At 37.5% G+C, this 20,452-nt stretch overlaps 1 protein-coding gene across 2 annotated transcripts in view; it reads left to right on the top strand.

The window, feature by feature from the left end:
* The window catches only part of man1a1 (mannosidase, alpha, class 1A, member 1), a 163,010-nt gene that overhangs the window by 21,449 nt on the left and 121,109 nt on the right, over window positions 1-20,452 (top strand). The window contains exon 1 of one of the 2 annotated variants that reach the window (XM_048207394.1): window positions 833-1,592. The exons of the other annotated variant lie outside the window; for it this stretch is intronic. Within the exon in view, the coding sequence (XP_048063351.1) occupies window positions 1,086-1,592 (507 nt within the window). The 5' untranslated portion in view covers window positions 833-1,085. Of the gene's footprint in view, window positions 1-832; window positions 1,593-20,452 lie in introns of those variants that run through there. 2 annotated transcript variants of the gene reach the window in all.

Raw genomic sequence — 20,452 nt, 5'->3', positions numbered from 1 at the left:
CAATAAGAAAACAACAAAAGACAAAACACAATGGAGCTGCTACTTGGAGTGAAAAGGATTCTATCAATCAGAATAAAAAAGAACATATGGATAGACTGTTTTAAACTGTCAGAGCTGTTGCACTGGAGCTCTGACAAAGTCACTATATAGCACACAGTCACTGAGTGCAAAGACAACAGCTGCGCACCCCACCACTGCTGATACTGGCAGATGAACTCACTGACTTAAAAGCATGAGCTTACCACCAAACCTTACACACCCCCCCAAAAAACACAACGACTTTACAGATATGAGGAGCAACCTACTGTTACGAAAGTGAAAACTCTAAAAACAGTTTTTAAGCTTTAACCCTAAAAATGTCATGCATGAAGCAGCTGTCTCCTGTTGTTCTCATTCTTGTTAAAGAACAATGTTCCTGCTGCCAGTGCTTTGGAAAACACAGTCAAGGCTGAACGATTACTGTCAGACTGTGTGTTTATTTTGTAATCGAGTTCCAGGAAATCCTCGGCTAGTATGCACAGTATGTCAAGTTTATAGCTAAGTCATAAATATAGCTAGTTTTTTTTTTTTTTTTAAAGCTAAAGGTTATTGTGGGTTTTGATTAATTGATAGTAACAATAATAAAAAATAACAACCTAACTTGGCCAATCCTTACATCTCCATAAGCCTTTTTATGTCGTCATGTCACATAAACGAACAAACGATCCCAGTCCATAACCAATTAAGTTAGAACAAGACATCACGCCTCTGTACTTTAAATCCGGAAGACACGCCCACAGCGAACTTGTGCAACGGCGCCACAAAGCGATTGGCCAAGGCACGCTGTCAATCACCGATCTCTGCCATTCCTTCCGTTCCGCCAACGAGACTTTACACAGATGTGTTTCAGGCGTGATCAGTTGAGGTGGTGGGACTCCTCCGTTCGCACAGTGGGATCAACTTATTTCAAAGGATCTATCGTGCTCTATTCGGACACCTTGAGTTCAATGTAACAGGTACCGTAAGCAGCGTAGGTCAAGGTGATCGGGGAGTTACTTTGTTGTAGAATTGAGCCTATTTAGTCGGGGTTTTAAACGCAGAAGAAAATGCCTGTAGCTTCTCTTCTGCCTTTCACGGCCACTCCGAATAGGAAGTCCGCCAGCCCGACCTCCTTCAGGCTCACGGAGAAATTTATCTTGCTTTTAGTGTTCAGCGCCTTTATCACCCTGTGTTTCGGAGCTATCTTCTTCTTGCCGGATTCCTCTAAGCTGCTCAGCGGAGTTTTCTTCCGCTCGTCCTCGGTGGAGGCAGAGACGCGCACAGGTACGGTCAGTGACACGAGCACCGGGACGGGCAAGGATGAGAAGATCCTGGCCAAGATTAGAAAAGACCACGAAAAGGCGCTGATTGAGGCTAAGGACACCCTACAGAAACGGCCGGACGAGATCAAGCAAGACATTATCAGCGACAAGGAGAAAGTTGCGCAAAATGGACAGATCAAAGGAGCGAAAGATGACAGTTTGCCGTTCGTTCAGTACGTGCGGCCGCCTGGAGCAACAGGGCACGAGCCCGCGGATCCTGACATTAAAGCTAAAAGAGCCAAGATAAAAGAGGTATGCTTTTATTATTATCGTATAAGTTACTCCAGTTCTTTCCTCACACTCTCGAAGGAAACCATGTCGGATATTGTCGTGAAAATAAATAACTTTCCCAGTGTAACGTTAGCGAAACCAAATTAATAACATTAGTTATATGTCAGTCTCGGTGACTTGAGAAGGGGACTGTTAGAGGCAGTCTCAGTTTCAGGAAACATTTCCACAAACAATAAAGAAAATACAATGTTGTAATACGATAAAGAAGTGCACGTGAGCGATGCTTGTTGTCGAACCTGTATGGTCTGACCCGATGACGGTTGATGGACACGTAACGTTAAGTTCTGTCACTCACACAAGGGCGCGCGCTCATTCATTCTGTCGGTCATTCGCCGATGACTGACCGGCAGCATTTTAGTCCTCTTTGTTTTGCTCAGTGTTTCAGTTCGCATTCCCTGTTGTCAATATGTAGGCAACATTACGTTTCCGTCAGTTTTTGTTTCCAGTCAGTTTTCACCATATTCCAGAAAACGTTACCTGTTATTTGCTGCTTTAAACCATGTTCCCTGCCTTTTCAGTGTACTGCCTCTGTTTCACCGAGTATTGCAGTCCGTATTCCCTTGTTTTTAGTGAGTTCCCTGTTTTTCAGTATGTATTTCCTGCTTTCTCTATCATTTTAGGCAGTTTTTCAGTTTATTAAGCAGTATGCACTACCTACATTTCACTAAGTTTTGCCTGTTTTTCTGTATTCCAGTCAGTAGTCTGCTTTTTAATATTTCAGTCAGTACTAGTTCAGTCAACCTTGCCAGTATTAGTCAGTGTTTTCAGTTTTTTAGTGAGCTTTACCTGTATTTTCAGCCAGTATTTCCTGGTTTCGGCCAGTATTTAACCAGTATGGAAGACTGCATTCCCTTCAGTATTCCAGTGTTTCAAGCCAGGATTCACTAGTATTTGCCTTTTCTTTTTTTTTCTTTTTTTTCACTTTTCCCCATTTCACTCTTCATGTTTTGTCTTTATTTCCTTTTTTTTTTTTTTTTTATTCAGTCAGCCAGTATTTAAATAAGTTCCAGTCAGCATTTCCTGTTTTTTGGCCAATATTAACATTATCTTAATATTCTTGGGAAGTGTTTTACATTGTATTTCCTGTATTTCAGACTGTTCAGTCATAATTGAGCTACATGTTTTTACATGATGAGGGCATTTTTTTTGTTTACATGTATAAACTGGATAAGTTATATCATAAGTGAAAGTGCAAGGTTGGTCATCATTATCACATTCCTTATGTTGCAACATAAGAAACGTGATAACGACGTAAAAACATTTTCACTGTAAGGAAATAACACGATAATGATAACTTGTAAACCTTTTAAAGACAGACCTACTGTAAACTATGAGGTTGTTAATCCATGCATTTGCTTATATAATTAATATATATAATTACAATTAAATAATTAAGCAGTGGAATTCCTGGTGAAAAACTACATTGCACATGTTGCTGTACAGAAAATGACACCAGTCAGAGTCGAAAAAATCAACACACTCCAAAATAGCCCCGCCCACTCCCATGAAGCACTGCGAATGACATAAACTAGTTAATCTCCCTACACTCTCGAAATACTGAAATGTTTGTATATATGCATATTCTGAAATAAAATTAAAATGTATTGTTTTATACATATAATCAACATTTGTAATTGAGTAGTTTTATATTTCTCCATCGTTTTTAATTTGTTTATGCTCTTTGCAGTGCTTCATTGTAGTTCTTTCTCTTACTAAAGTAGTTTGTAGTGTTGATTGGCTTGTTTCTTGGCTTATAATTCTTTAACAAAGACTATTTTAAAATCCATATGGGGAAAATGAATGGAAAAAAAAGTACTTCCGGAACCAGCGTCACTGAAAAAGGAGGCGGGCACTGTTGCACTATAGTGACAATAGTAAGCTAAAACTTGTATTGTTTTGAGCTTTTGATGACTACTATAGTTACAAGGGCACAATAATGTATGCTGATATGCACTATTCAAGAGAGAGGGTTGAATCTTCAATCTCTCAGTGTCCCTTTAGTGAAGTACTAGTATTAAACTTTGGCCAATAACTAATATAGACAGTGGCTGATATTTGTGCATCCCTGATTAATGGCAATTTCGAGCATTTTTTACCTACATTATTACTCACTTATCAAAGTTCTGTTTGGATGGAACAAAGTTGATTTGATTTTTTTTCACCTATCTTTTTGAAACTATAATATTACATTGGGAAATTTTGTTTGCCTTGAAAAATGCACAAAAAATGTTGATTGATTTAGCTGTTGAATATATTGTGATGCTATTAGTGATGCTGGTGTAGCTGGTTTTGTGCTTGAGTGGTAGAGAATCAATCAGGTTGAGTCAAGCTCAGCTCAATATCTTGGTTGAGGTAACCGGTTAAATTGTTTACCATGAGCTTGTAAAGAAGCATAAACAAGGCTGTCATTTCTTGTTTCTGTCAGGATGGGTGCTTTTAGAGTATTTCAGGCCAGTCTAATATTCCCTCAGTATGAGTCGAGACTTTGCGTTGGCTTGATTAAATTAATTTCGCTATTGATTGAGACCCAGTTTTTCCCATTTGAATCAGGCAAGTCCAGGGTAAAGATACAGATGAAAACTGACAGCATGGTGAAGCTTTAAAATCGCCTTCCAGTTGTATTGACCTTGTGTCCTTGCTTTTTCATCTGAGCTGGTTTCTGGAATTCCTCCTAGTTTATCCTACACAATGAGTCACTACGTTTCAGTTTCAGTTATTTGCATAAGAAAATGGTGCCTATGTCCCGATGGTGTCCTCCAAATTTACATTGTGTCACTTTGTAATGTCAACCTATGTTTTGAGATTTTGTTCTACTTGTTTGCATAGTAGAGGGCTCTTTTCCTCTCCTAATAGACGTCAACAGCTAGGTCCAGGTTGTACTAGAGATTGCTGCAATGCCCTTCGAGCTGATATAAAACATTAAACCTAGAATGTATTTAGTTCAAGTACATTCAAGCATCTGACACACAGGAGTGGCTAACAGTGGAAAACCTGTTGATAATATGGTGGCTCCTCAGAGTTAGTTAACCAGAGTTGGATATGTTTTAATGCTGGGATTAAACCGTTATAGAGTTAAGCACATTAATGCATGCGGAAGCCTCCGCGTTCCTCTTCAAGAGCATTGGTGTTCCTGCGGATCTGACAAGCCCCTCATCTCTCCTGCTTAATGCAGCGGCTCAGCATGAGAACAGTGATAATTCACCCCTGAATAGCGGGATTTCATCCATTGATCGCTGGCATGAGGGAAACAAATAGTCACAGCTGGACCCTGTGGGGTCTCACTTGTCAGACGCGACTGTGGGCACTCTGTCTCGCCTCGCCAGACACTCTGACCTTTGAGGAGCAGAATTGCCTTTGAAAATAGATTGATCTTGAGGTTATGATGTAAAAAATGGTTGTGTGAGATTCTTTTTTTCTGCTTTTGGAACTGAAAGTTGGGATCTTGTAATATGGATAAACCGCATTGACATTTACAGGACTGTTTTTGCCTCTTTGCGTAAGTTTTAAATTTTTTCATATATAATAGGCCAGTGGTTCCCAAACTGGGGTACGCGAGGTGACAAAAGGGGGAACGCGAACAAAATGCTGAGTAGTTCATTTAATTCTACCTTAAAATGATATTAGAATCGAGCATGTATTTCTAACTGCCAAAATGTCGTAAATCCAGTACATTTAATCAAATTACCTCATCATTTGCAGTCAAAAATGACTGTATCCACAGAAGCAGCATGCATATGATAGATTGAGTGCAATCTGCTGCCTTAAATCGTGCTAAATTACTGTCGTTCAGGACAATGCACCTTTGGAAAATCGGGGATTTAGCACTTACTCGTATGAAGAACAAATATAGACACAGATAATTAATTTCGATTTAAGACTCAAACTTTCTTGTTCTTGTATTTAATGATGATAACGATTGTTCCCAAATATCCACATGACCGCAAACGTGACATTATTATACAACAGGTCAAAAAATAAAACGTACATTTTAAACACAGTACTGTCAATATTTACTCTCTTTTGCAATGAAACAATAGTTCTAACGAAAACCACAGCAGAACTACAACACACATCTGTGTTTCGCGAACAATTCTGTGGCTTTGAACGAATCGTGAGAGTCAGTGATTCAATGATTCATTCACAGCCACTTGCTTCGTTACTGAATGAATGACTCGATGACTCACTCATAAAAACAGTGACTCGCTGCCACCTACTGGCGGTTTTAGTTTAATATTTAAAAGTTTTACTTAGTTTTACCATCATTGCATATTTCTCTATTGAACGTTTTTTATTTAAAACATTATTTTAATGTTATTCATATTCACAAAAAAATGCACTGGAAAATCAGTTTAGGGGGCAAATATTGTCCCTTAATGATAAAGGTGTGACTGCAGTCTAAGAGAGGGGGTACGCAGAAGGATGGTAATCCCTTCAGGGGGTACTCCAAGCTAAAAAGTTTGGGAACCACTGTGATAGGCAAATGTCATTGATTTTCAATGTTAATGAATGAGAACTGATTAATCATTACATTATTGGTATTAAAGTAAGCCATAAATGGAAGTTGCAATTAGTCTTTTTTTTCCCCTATTGTGCTGTGTATCCGAGTGAAACAGCTTCTGCATTGAGAAAACTAACTATAGGGCAGGATTTGATTTCATCCTACGGGAATAGATTGGATTGTAGATAGTTGGACGTTGATAACTGAATGGAGGCAGACCTGAATGCCAGTTAGCAGTCAGTTGTGGAGGATATTTAGGCTACATTCACACTGTAGTCAAAAGTGGCCCAAAACCTTTTTTTTTTTTTTTTTTTTAATAACCGTGTGAACAGCACAAACTACATGGAATCTGATCTTTGTTATGGTTCTTTTGTGCATGCAGGTCAGTTTAGGAGATGTAAAGGGGCGGTCACACTGCACTTTTCGTTCCATTGACTTTCAAAAGCATGCGAACGCGTCAGACCGCAAACGCAAGCTCGTGTGAAAAGTTTTGCATTTCACTACGTTCCAAAGTTGTAATAATATTTCACAATATTACTTTTTACTGTATTTTTATCAATTAAATGCAGCCTTGATCATAAGAGTTTTTCAAAAACATAAAAATTTTACGAACATCCAACTTTTAAACAGTAGTTTATGCATAAGTTTAATGTTTCTTTTGTTAAATCACTGAACAATGATATTATTAACAGCAATATATAATCAACCCTAATATGGGTTGTTAATGATTAACCCTATTAACAACCCTAATAATGCAGAAGCAAGTCCATAGGCCATTGACTTGACAAAGTACTCCAAACCGTACCTTAAATATTCCCCACCAAATGGATTTGTTCATGGCTCTTTAGCAATAGTTTAAAGCAAATGGAATCTATGTGGATTGAGAGTGGCCAGTATGCTTCAGTAACCACACTCCTCATCATTCAGACTTCACAAAGGTATCTTTGTTTATGGCTTCTCACCTCCACCTGAAATTCTCTCCCTTGTGCATGACTGCCGCAGGAAGTGCTCACAGGCAACATCACACACCCATCTGGGCTCTGAACTCCTCTCATTCATTATAGATGACAGAGCTCTCCGCATGCTCAAACCTCATTTCTCTCATCATTAATTATGCATAATTCGAGCTAATAAGAGAAATTAATTCTTATCGAGTTGTTCACAGGTAATCAATGCAGATGGGCAACATAGTAAAAAACGTATACAAATTAAACTTTAAATGTGAATATATGGTGGAATGGAGAAGCAATTCAACCTAGCGGGCATTTTGAAAGAATCAAAAGTGCCTAATCATGGATGTTGCAGAAACTTGTAGTGCATAATGTTAACTTTTTTTTTTTTGTTTTTTCTACTGTCTTTTGCTTTTCAGATTGTAGGATGTGACTGCAGCGAGATCTTGGATAAAAGGCAAACTGTGACAGCAATTGTCTTTTATGTCAGATTATGCAATATACATCTTGGGTAGAGCTTTCCACAAAATGACATGAACGCATTCATTTTCAATGACAACTTCTGGTGCCATATGCGACCGCGACCGTTGGCAACAGGATGTGGATGTGTAAATCAGCATTTAATCAGATTAAACATTGCATGCTACATTAACCGCTCCAAAACTACTGATTTTGTCCTGCGATGCAATTCATATGTGATCCCTGAAAGTAGTTTCAGATGGTAAAAATCTCACAGTGTGCACTTGACTTGACGTTAGGTATATCGGTATATCCGGTAGATTTAAAGGCTCTGTATTATTGTAATTGTTCCTCTATAACAATGACAGTACTTTGAATGGCCATTGAATGTCATAGGTTATTTTTGGACCTCTTTTGCGCTATGAGCAAGTAGAACATGCAAACACTTTTTTTCTCATTGCAGCCTCTTTTGTATCTCTGATGTTTTTCAACTTTTGGTCATGGCTTTTATTCCAGGTCTGTTTGTTTTCCCTCTATCATATAGTGACTTTCCCTCCTGAAAGCTGAAATGCTTAGATGCTAAATAATTCAGCTGGCTTTCGTTCGTTTTACTACTTGTGAATAAGGCATGGTCTTACTCTTAGAGATGGAATTTGCTGGTGGAGATGAGAGCGAGATCTTTTGGTCTTGTGCAACATACCTGCACTCTTTTACAACTATGGCTGTGATCAGCGTAGGTTGTCTGGAGACCTAAGCCAGCCCTCGGATTATTTGGGTCAATCTCACTTTAGCCAGAAGCAGCCCGGCTGACCTTAGGTACTGAGAAATGGAACGAATGCCTCCAAGCAATAGTACAGCTGCTGCAGGCAAAGTTAGTCCCCTGCCAGTCCCATCTTTTTATTCTAATTTTTGTTCTTGAGGTGGCTCGAATGTTCTCCAGTGGCCAGAATACATTCACTTATTTGAGGGTTATATTATGGTGTTTTTGTAGTATACTGATACTGGATAGTAAGATTAGAAATAGGGAAGAAAGCAAAATTCAACACAAATAAAAGCAGCGTTATCTCCAGTGGCTTTAAAAGGCATATCTGATTTGTTGGTGTAGGATCCAAGATGTTTTTCTTTTTTGTTATATGAATTGCATGGTCTTTTCTACACTAAAGCGCAGATTAGATTTAGCAGATTGAAATGCATGTGTAACGGATAACACAAGGGATTTTTGCCTAGTGTTTTCATGGAGCATTTGGACACCGTAGTGATTGCTTGTTTTTTCCACTAATTAAATACTCTAAAATCAGAGTCCAGCACTGATTAGAGGAGCAATAAACATCTGCCCAGACAAGCATGCGTTTAACAGGAGATGCATGAGAGGATGCAGCAATGAATCAATAAGATCAATAATAATTGAACATGAAAATAATCAATGGTGTGTTTAGTTTAGATTAGTTGGGTCTTGGCATTTGCTCTTTTTGTATGAAGAATCTCTGTCAGTGATGGCACTTTAAGAAAGTTGTGAAAAATGCCTTGCATGCATTTCCTTAAATTTTATTTCCGTTGTCAATCATGGTAGTTGCCACAACTTTGAGTAGTTCATAATTGCATGTCATTGTGCCTGCAGGTCAATCAGTTAGTTGTTCAACATCAGAATTGGGTTTTAAATAAAATGTGATTGGAACTTGAAATCATATGCAACTCTAAGTACTAAGTAATTTTTATTTATTTTTTTTATATGTATACGTTACTGTTTGAAGGTTTATGGGTCAATATGTTTTTTTTAAATGTTTTAGGAAGAAGTCTGTAATGCTCACCAAGGCTGTTTATTGGATTAAAAATACAGAAAAAAAAATAATGTAATATTGTGAAATGTCATAACATTTTCTCTTTTAATTCATGTTAAAATGTAATTTATTCCTATGATGACAGCTGAATTTTCAGCATAATTACTCCAGTGTTCAGTGTCACATGATTCTTCAGAAATCATTCTAATGTTAATTTGCTGCTCAAGAAACGATGTTTCGTATCGATGTTGAAAACAGTTGTCCTCCTTAAAGCGGAACTCAGTAAGATTTGCAAAGCTCGCCCTACAGGTTCCTTCAGTGAATCACACTGTCGTAAATACTCCAAGCGCAGCTTTGGACTACAACGACTACAACGCTCAGCAGCGCAGTAGTTTTGCAAATACAGTTCAAGAAATCTCGAAGGAGGTGGGTAATTTTCGAAATTGTCTTATAAAGTAATAATATATACATTGTTTTTGAATTACCGTAAAGCATTTTGTCACTCTCGCGTGAACGTGAACATGAGGCGAGATTGTTTCGGGTCGGTGCAGCTCAACTTGCAAGTGCTGTTTTTTGGCGTAGACGTGCCAGAGGGGGTTAGTGCACGCCTCAAACACACCACTACAAGTCAATTAACCATTGTAAGGACTTAGAAAACTGTTTATGAAGGTAAAAAAGTTACTTAGTTCTGCTTTAATATTCTTGCGGAAACTGTGATGCATTTGTTTTCCTTTGATAAAATTGAAGGTTCAAAAGAAATACATTTACTTAAAACCGACAACACAATCTCATGGCAATTTGTAACTATTTTACGTTTTGGGGATTTGGTGGCTAATTGGTATGAAATCTCATTTGTACATTTTCATTTGATCTGCTTTCTGTTCACTGACTGTTCAGCGGTTTTGGGTGACCCTTTGTGCTTATTTTATTATAGGGATGCACAATATATTGGCCACAATATCGGTAATGGTCGATTATATGTTCATCATTTATGTTATCGTTATTGGCCTGATAAGAAAATTTGGCAGATTATGTTAAAGCTGATAAATAATGGATAATTTCCTTCAGCTGAGACACTTGTTCAGATGCAGACTGTAATAATGGTTTTAAATTGCTTGAAATACGATTGAAATTTCTTCAAAAAGTGCAACATGTGCAGCACAAGTCAGTCATATAGACTACATAAAATTATGAGAACATTATAATTGTGTGCTTGGGACTAGGGATGCGCGGTATACCGGTACTGGAAAAATGCCTGTGTGTGTATATATTTTATTTCAAACGGTACGATATTATGATTTTGCTCATTTCGGTATATGCTGCTGTTCCGAAGCTCACCCTGTTCCAAAGTGCTACCCAAACTGACGCGAAACCAGCAAATGTGACAACATAGAGGAATAAAATGGATAAAGCAGTTGAATCTCACTCAACACGCCCAAAACTAATTAATAATGAGAGCAATAGATGCATAATTTGGAATTACTTAGCACCTGTCACTTTCTCATCCTGACTTACAAGACGAGATCGACAGGTCAGTGCGTCATTCAAACGATCAAATAGTACCGGTATTAGATTGTGGTACCGTACCGAAGCCAAAATTGTGGTATCAGCCCATCCCTACTTGGGACATGGCTTTTAATGTGAGACTTTTGTTTTTGTGATCAGGCTCTCAAAAATTATATAAAATTTGGATTTTGATTTATCGGCCGATATATCGGTTATCGGCTTTCAAATATATAAAGAGTTATCGGTATTGGCCAAAATGTTTTAATGGTAGTGTATGTTATATTATATTTTAACTTTCACACAGAACGCGTTTTTCTATTTCAATGCGCTACTTTCCCATTGTTTTTCTATGTAAACACGCGCTTGACGGACGTGCATGACCGTTACGCTCGCGTCTTGCGTCTTTTGCAGCGCCTCTCACATGAGCACAGCGTTTTTAAGACGCCGTGTCAAGTTAAAAGAATTACAACTTTTACATGCAGCGCCAATCATCAATGTCAGTTCCAAAACAGTGGACCAATCAGAAAAACTCGGAGGCGGGGCAAGCGTTGCGAGTTGGCATGACAACTGTTTTGTATAATGGCAACATGGTGGAGGAGGCGCTTATTATTATCTTATTTTCTTTTTTTCCATGTCAAAACTTGTATCTGTCAATTCTGCTGTTTGCCTATTTCTATTATTTCTGTTATTGTCGTTATTGCATCACTCAAAGGCGCGTCTCGAGACGCTCGCGTTCTATGCTGCGCTTTTTTTAAAACCACTCCTGAGCGCGTTTTTAGACACAAAGACGCGTTCTGTGTGAACGGCCCCTAATCCATTCCGTATTGACCTTTGAACCTGGAGCAGTTCGAGCCACCATTCGACTGTAAAATGAAGAAGGGAGACGACTGCTGTGCTGACGGACAGAACGAGCAGAGCTCCTCCCTCGTGCTTGCGAGCTCTCTCTGTCTTCAAAGTAAGCACCGTCTTTGCACTCTCTCTACCTCACACATAATAATCTAAATCAACTGACGCAATGCTAAAAGTTCGTAAGACATTCGGAGAATGTTTTTCCTGAATAACCGCTGGGTGTGAATAGTGCTCAAAAGAACGTCACCTCATCTTCTCTGACAGGCGCCCTGCACGTGCAGCTGACATAAACCACACTTTCAGTAAACAAAAAGAAAATCCTATCCAGTGGTGAAGTGTTTTCTGTGTTGACAAATCTTTTGCGATGTCCTAATAACAGTCGCGATTCGCACGCAACGTGTCAACGTCCGCTAATGTCCGATTCGTGACCTAATGACTAATTTGAACAGATTCATTTTAATGAATCATGACAACAGCTGATCTGTCCACACGGTCTAGAATGAATCATTTACTCGAACAACACTGAAATGAGAACATAAGTGTGCTTACCCCATTTAGCAAGAGTGGTTAGTAAAATTAGCCTTAATAATCCACAATATTTTCAGGTTATTTAAATGACATTGTGTAGTAAATTAGGCCTACCCATAAAATCAGTTAGTTTAGACTGGAGTGAGGTGAAACCAGAACAAAGCAAGTTGTTGTTAGCTAGGTGCATTCAATTGTATATGGTAGAAAATTATATTATTTAATATAACTTCTAAATGCTACTTTTTAATACTTTTCAGGTTTAGCAAAAAAGCATCTTCTCTTACAAAGCTATAAAATCACTTTTTTTTCTTTTTTTTTTTTTTTTTGCAAAGAGGGCAAGAAAGAATTACAGTGAGAGTGACGGGTACTTTATTGTCAGTATCGGGCTCGCAGATCACGTGGGTAGGGCACTTCTTACTGTTTGTGTGGATGACCATGTCTGTCACCACCGAAGACCATTTTTGACCCAGGAAAAACCCTGCATTGATTCATTTGAATTGAAATATTTAATACTTTCACAGCAAAAATTATGTATGCGATTTAATTTAGATTAATTAATCACAGAGTATGTAATTAATTCGATTAAAATTTTTAATCGATTGACAGCCCTAATTTTAACCATTAACCATTTTTGCATGCAATGTACAGCGTACATTGAATAGACTTTAGCTTGCACATTGTTTGAAGGCGTTCATTAGGCAAAATGTTGAATATCTGATTTAGTGAAATAATTGACAGATTTATTAATCGTGGTTGGCTGATAATGATTTTTTTTAAGCCAAAATATATAGCCTGCTGTATCACCCTAATTTAAAAATAGTAAAAACACATCCATAAGAAATGATGAAATGAAATGTTATTTTATGTAATATTTACTAAATTATAAGTAAATAATTTGAAAATTAATTTCATGAAAATAAATCTGGAAAATAAACAGACTTGTACTTTAAATGGCAAAAGTTAAATCAAAATGGCTAAAGTTTAATCAGTGAACTCTTGTGTGCTCAGGCGTTATCATCGCTATCAAAATAAAAGTCCTGCTTACAACACATCGGCCAAACAGAAAAACTTATGGGCCGATGCAGATAATTAAAGATGGCAAATATCGGCTAATATATATCAGTCGACAATTAATTAATTGTTAGTTGCAGCCCAGCTGTGCATCAAGTTTTTCTGGCCATTAATCAGTTCTAGCAGCAGCTTCTCCATTATGTAGCTGGTCTTTGTATGCATGCAAAGTTGTTCTTGTTTTCCAGGGATGATGGGTCAATGCTAGACAATAACCTTCTGGTGCACTGTATGACCCAACCTTCACTTCACCTCAGTGATTTATATTTTCATCTTTAAATGTAAAGCATCTCTTAAGCATGTCAGCAGTAATCCCACTTCCTGTCTTTGCTTCTTACAAATTGGAATAGGTTTTATGACTACACAATCCACTTTCATTAAACCATAAAAATCAAAGGAAGCAATAAAGTGCAGATCTATTAAGAAAGTGTTATTTGAAGCAATGACACTTTGCTTTGGTGAAAGTTTACTCTCTGATTTTACTACAGTGTTCTGAGACATTAATTTAATTTAAATATTTGGTCTTGGTTGTTTTATTGTGCTTGTCAGCCTGTTAAACAAATAATGGATGCCACTGCCTCATATTCTGTATTGGAAGGGAGGGAAAAAATCGATTATCCTTTCACAAAGTCTTCATTAGTTTGCCACATGGCAGCTGAAGAGGGTCAAATCTTGTTGCTTTGTTTTCAGTCACTAATAAAAAGGTCATGTCAATACGTGTCATGGTGGTTTTGTATTGCTCTTGTCCAAGAGCTGTTGAGAGTACATAAAGGAGTGTCTAGTATCTATTACAGTGACAGTTAACACCGATGCATTTATAGGAGATGGTGCTGTTTCTCATACAGGTGTATTAGGGTAAAACTGCTTGCCGTACAAAAAGAAAAAAATCCATCAGTCATGCCAGTGCACAGGTAGGGCGCAGTCTGTCATGTATCTTGCTGGTTGCTGCTGTGAAATCCTGTGGATTTTTATGAAACTTTCAGACTATCTGCCCTTTTTTCCATCCCCGAAGCCAAAAGGATAAAGCAGAAAGATTGATTTTTTTTTTTTTTTCCTCCCTTCACTGAATCTAAGAGTTTTCTTTTTGTGGGTCAGAGATCCTTAAAGCCGACTGCTACAGCTCTACCTCCATTTTATGACAACACATCAGGTTTAACAGTGGTGTAACTTTCAGAGCAGAAATCGTAGCTTGGTGCCTCTGGCTTATTTTGAAAATTGCCCTAGTTTAATTATAGGTGGTAACAGCTTCTCTCAGCTTGCATAGAGAATTGTGAAACATAATATGCCTTTTTAATGCTTTATGAATGTGGCTTAATGATGCAGGGTAGGGCATGATCTCAAATACATGCACACTACTTTATTACAGTTCTCATATTTATTAAAGTAATAGTTTGTCTAAAAATGTACTCACCCTCATGAAGTTCCGGACATGTATGACTTACTTCCATGGGCCACAAATTGTGAATTTTTGAAGCATATTAAAAAATGCATTATACAAGTTGTCCATATGACCATTTGCGCTATATTTCAAGTCTTTTAAAGCCATATGGTAGCTTTATCTGAAGAACAGACTGAAATTTAAGCTGTAAAATCTTGACTTGCTCTACTTGGCATGTTTATTAGAGAAGTTGCAATGTCTATTTCATGAACAAATAATTTTTTTTGAGTGGGATATTTTCATTGAATCTGTTGATCCAGTTTACTGTTTTTCAAGTTTTTGAAGTTTTCTTAAGATCAGTTTCCATTCACTGTAATTGCACGAAAAAGAGAATCCAATACATTATTCTGCTTTTGTGTTCCACATAACTGAACTGTTTGAAACAATAGTAAGAAAATAAGTTTTCTTATTTGACTGAACTAGTCTTTAAGTAAATATTGCTTCAAGTAATTATTCAAGACAAGTGCACAGTCAGTAATAAAATGTGCAAACAAACAAATTAATAACAATATATAATAAAGATGCAAATGAAGTAAACAGTGCACTTAGTATTCAAGTAAACATTGAGAGAATGAAAATAATAGAATTTAGCATAGTCTTCACTGCATGATTATTAGTTATAATACTGTTACTTGCCTCTCAGAACACTGCTGCACTGCCATTGAAATATGACATTAAATTATGGAGCTACATCAGAAATTTGACTGTTAAACATTTTGTGGCGAGGCTGGTGAAAATGTTGGCAGGGCAAGAAAAATCTGAATGATTGGCCATCAGAGTAATATCCTTACTGTACTATTTATTTGTTTAGGCCAAACTTTTTGTATTTTACTGTAGAGGGCTTGCTAAACCTACTACAGTAATGCTGCCAAGAACAATGAAAGTTCTTTTTTTTTTTTCCATGTCAATATTGTTTTTTGGTTCATGTTACTTCTGCTAAACTGCATTTACACTGCAAGCTCTAATGCACATATCTGATATTTTGACAAATCAGATTTTATAATGTACCTGTTTGCTTTCACTTAAGACAAACTTACTGTTTGCATTAATTTCGAGCTTTTTCACCAAGAAGTGCATTTTTTCCGTTCACCACACTCAGCTGCGTTAGAGAGCGTTTGACATCCCTAGACACCACACTTCTTTTCAGACATAAATTTGTCCATTCATCCCACAATTTGAGAAACTGTTTTATTGGAACGCTTTGAATGGCTTGGTACCGGAGTAGGACGCACCTCGCGGCATGCCGTTGGCCGGCCGCCACGCTTCCACTCTCATTCGGAGAGCCAGGCAAATGGCTGTAACTTAACTCTGCCTCCCTGTTTTCAGCTGTGGGACTGGGTTGTCTCTGGAGAGTGGGTTTTGGCAGTGGATCAATGGCTCTGTGTGCCTTAGAGGGAGATGGAGAGCGTGTATGGTAGCGTGAGCCAGGCTAGCCATAGCTCCTGTGCCAGAGAGGCACATGTCCACCCACTTGAGCCACACCTGTTCTTTGGCATGCCGTCTGCAGGTGCTTCTCATGGGTCGGGCGTGAGCTGTGTTACTGTTTCACCACTGAATTTGTTGTATTGTCGTTCGTGGTGTCTATTTCAGGTGTTTTGCTTACGCACACAAACGCATACAGCGGGTCATTAACCCACGGAGCTTCACTTGGCAGTCAGCGATTGGCCTTCATTATGCTGATAATGTGCAGCGGTATCACATGGCAGGTTTTTTTTTTTTTTTTTTTTGTTTATTCATATGCGACCGTAGCATACCAATTCGAAACATTCACCCCTAATTACTCAATTTAACAGTGAAATATCCTGAGATCCAGCATTGACTGATCCATTAGCTGGGAAGCAATCCCTCCAACTCATCTTCTCTTCTAGTTGATTAACTGAAATTTCAGCAACTGAAAATATTCGCTAAAAAAAGCAGTATAACTTACTGAAATAATGTCCATAGTTAGTTGGCTAGAAAAAAATAACTTTACAGAGGAGCAGTTTACATATGCTATTACATATTCAAGTCTGTCATGAAATCAAGCTTTTATTACAGCCACCATTTAAATGTTTATATTCAACATTGAATTTGAGTAGAAACAATTATATCATTAAAATGTTGACACAAAAACTGCCTTAAATGCAATTTAAATGTTTGTATACAACTTTGCGTGTTGATTTTATTAAATTAATTGTATTAATTAACTGTTTTGGTTGCTGTGTTTTGGCAAGAAATGAAATAAAATAAAATAATTAATTAAATTAAAAATAGAATAAAATAATTCCTGTGCATCATTTTTCTTATCGTTATTTCCGTGAGCATCTTCCCTATAATCTCTGTTTTAAAATGTCTTATTTCAGAATGGCTGAGCTAAATCATGTCAGTATGATTCTTATTTTTCTTGCATGAATGGTCGTCTTCGGATCAGACGATGGTTATTTTACTCTCATGTTTTGGATGCATGTCATGCTGCATGACCTAAACTATACTTCTGAGGTTTGTTGTCAGACAGATGCATTATACATCACAGACCGATTCACTTCTGCTGTAGAATCTCCTAATATGACTTTGATATTGTTGAGACCTCAATAACTTTTCATGCCCTGAGCGTTGTGGAGGTCTTGGCTTAAATAAAGTGAGACTGCTGTGTTGTTTGGAGGGAATGATATTCCCTTAGATGCTGTGCTTGTAGACTTGGAAGACAGACCATATTAAATCTAAGAAATATCTGCAGATCCATTGTTATGGAAAGATTTGATGATGCAGTGGATAAAATTCGACTGTTAAATAAGTTTCTCTTGCAAAGGCTGGATTTGAACTCTTAGGCCTGGTTTCATAGACAGGGCTTAGATTAATCCAGGATTAGGCCTTAGTTCAATTAGGACATTTAAGTAGCTTTTATAAATTTGCCTTAGAAAAAAAAACATTACTGGTGTGCATCTTGAGACAAAACAATGGCACTGACATAATTTAAGAAATGTCGGTGCAAGTTGCTGTCAGTTAAAACAGTTTTCTAAATTGGAAAATGCATGCAGAATTTCCAGTTGAAGTTGAAATTCAATCATTTTGAATGCCTGCCAAAGGACAAACGTGTTTTCTTTTGTTTTACTGCTGTAGCATGTGATGTCTATGTGGACTTCAGCCGTATCGTCACAACGGCAGATTGAATGACTCAACAATTCCTGACTGCTTCAGCCTCTAGGCCTGTCGGAGGAGAAGGCATTTAATCTTCTGTTTCAGTACAGCATGACTGTCATTTCAGAAATAGCCGTTATGTGAATGACTTAATTTTCACCCTGACACCTATATTCTGCAATGTTAGCATAATTGCACTCACGTGTTTGAGATTTGCTGTTGGAGTGACATTACTATCGCTGTTTTCAGTACCATTTCTGGTGCCGTAAGGGGAAGTGAAATTACAGGCGTGACAGAATTGAAACACTCTGAGCTAATTACAGCATTGATCCTGCTTATGGATGTTAATTTTCTGAAATTTCCTAGAATGGAAAATATTTATTTTGATTAATCATTTATATTGCATTGTGTCGATCCGGTGTGTTTTGGAGCCACAGGTCGTAACAAATGGGGGCTCGTCCGGGATAAATTAAACAGTTTTTATTAAGTTTTTTTATAAAACTGAACCTTTAGTCAACATTTGCCTCATTTTCCTTTTGATCCTTCCACCCAACATAATCTTGTACTGGCACCTCTGATCGACGGCTGCATTAAAGCACTCCCATGAGTGTCTGTAAAGAGTGTCAAAGGTTTCTATTTACAACACTGAGCATGTGAATACGATGGCCAATCAGATGTTTATTTTGGAGGAGTGTTTTGTTCAGTGCAAGTTCTACATGCACAAACTACAGTGTACTGATTACTGAATGCTTTTCTACTGACGAATCGATAAGCTAAATTAAAGATGATTACTGATGATTATGAACATCCTTAAATCATTCAGCTTAAAAACCCAGCAGTTTACAAAAAAAAGTCTGACAAGGTGTCAATCACTCCATCAACCTCTTGTTTTGTGACCTATCAAAGTCACTGAGATAATTAGCATTGAGTAGAATCAATGATTAGTCTGTGCACTCACACTGCTGCCTGAGGTTGTAATTCCTAATGACTTTTCTGTGTTTATGTTGAATGTTTGACATGCAATATAAGACTGTGGAGTTAGCTGCTTACGAACGCTGTGTTTCCATCTCTTCCTTTTGGCTGTGTGCAAACAAGTTAACTTGTGGCTTCCTGCTGCAAGCTGTCACGTACATAATGGGTTTTTGTGTGTGCGCGTGCATGAATGCGTTGCTGTGTCATCGCGTTTGTTTGCGTAACTGAACCTTTAGTCAACATTTGCCTAATTTTCATTTGATCCTTTCACACAACATAAGCTGCAGCTGTAAAGGTCATCTGAGTAAGAGATTAATAAAAGTGATACATCCTTTGCTAATTCAGTAATCATACCTAATGTAGTAGAGGTTGCTTGTGGCTGTGGCTGGATTGGTTTTATTTTACTATTATATATAATGCTATAGTATTTATTTATATTTTGAAATAGCTTATATATTCCATTTTCATATTTCATTTTAATTTAAGCTTTAGTAATTGTAAAAAGTTTTTGTTTTTAAATTAAGATTTTTTTTATTTCCGTTTTTAGTAATTAACCATATTTCAGCTAGCTGCCAAGACAAGTTTTTCATCTAATATTTCAATTTTATTTTATTTAAGCCGTTTTAATTACTGAAAACAGGCTTGGTTTTAAATAGTTTTAGTGAACAATAATACTTTACTGGATCCCATGTTTGCCGTATCCTTCCTGCATAGTGTGATTAGGATTAGTGTGTCCCTCCCTAATTATAGTACAGTGGAAATAGTATGCCAAATGTGCCAACTTGGTGAGGTTTACAGTGGGTTTTTGAAGGGTTTAAAAAAAAAAAAAAAAAAAAAAAAATTATTTAGATATTATTGCCCACAACCCCCCTGTAGCACATAAGAGGGATTCGTGATGGTTCTCTTTTGAGTTTCTTTTTGTTAAATAATGAACAATGTGAAGCCAAATCTGCCACAGCAGTTTATAATTGTATAAATGGAAACTTGAATTTAGCTAAATGCTAACATTTACATGTATGGATGCTCCGATCAGGATTTTTGCAGCCGATACAACTACCAATTTCTTGTCGTCCTGATTGGCCGATACCGAGATTTTATTTATTTTATTATTCATGCTTGGCATGAGGACTATCAGAAAGCATATACGACAGGTCATTAAATCAAGTTTGGTTTAATTTTGATGACCTTCCAGCACCGTTTCAGCTGTGCACTCCTATTCTGTGGCTCATGGTAAATAAAGACCTTACCAAGACCAATCAATCTGAGCGATCAATCCAATCCAAGTGCGCTCTAGCTTTAAAACAATGTCTGATTGGTCTCTACACATTGTACCTACCCACTATACCAACCCATCACACCCCTGATCCAGTTTCCATTGGTTGAACTTTCAAATGATGTTGGAAAACACTGCGTCATGATTGCAATGAGATTGGATCCCGGAAGCCGTATAGCTATAGCCTTGCAGCATGTCATGTGACTCAGTGAGGATTTTCTCAAGATCTACACATCTCATGTTGTGTGTGGGATCTCGTTTGAATCAAGACAAACTGCTCTAAATAAAGATGTGTGATTTTACTATGGTTTACTAATGTTTCGCAAAGTTACAAAGCAGAACGTGGCGCAAAAGCCTCATGTTCATACGGTTTACATGTGCTTTT

Source organism: Megalobrama amblycephala, linkage group LG11 (assembly GCF_018812025.1).
Source record: "Megalobrama amblycephala isolate DHTTF-2021 linkage group LG11, ASM1881202v1, whole genome shotgun sequence".
In the NCBI taxonomy this organism is placed as follows: Eukaryota; Metazoa; Chordata; class Actinopteri; order Cypriniformes; family Xenocyprididae; genus Megalobrama; species Megalobrama amblycephala.
Note: the sequence above shows the minus strand (reverse complement) of the source record. Positions and strands in the feature narration are given on the sequence as shown.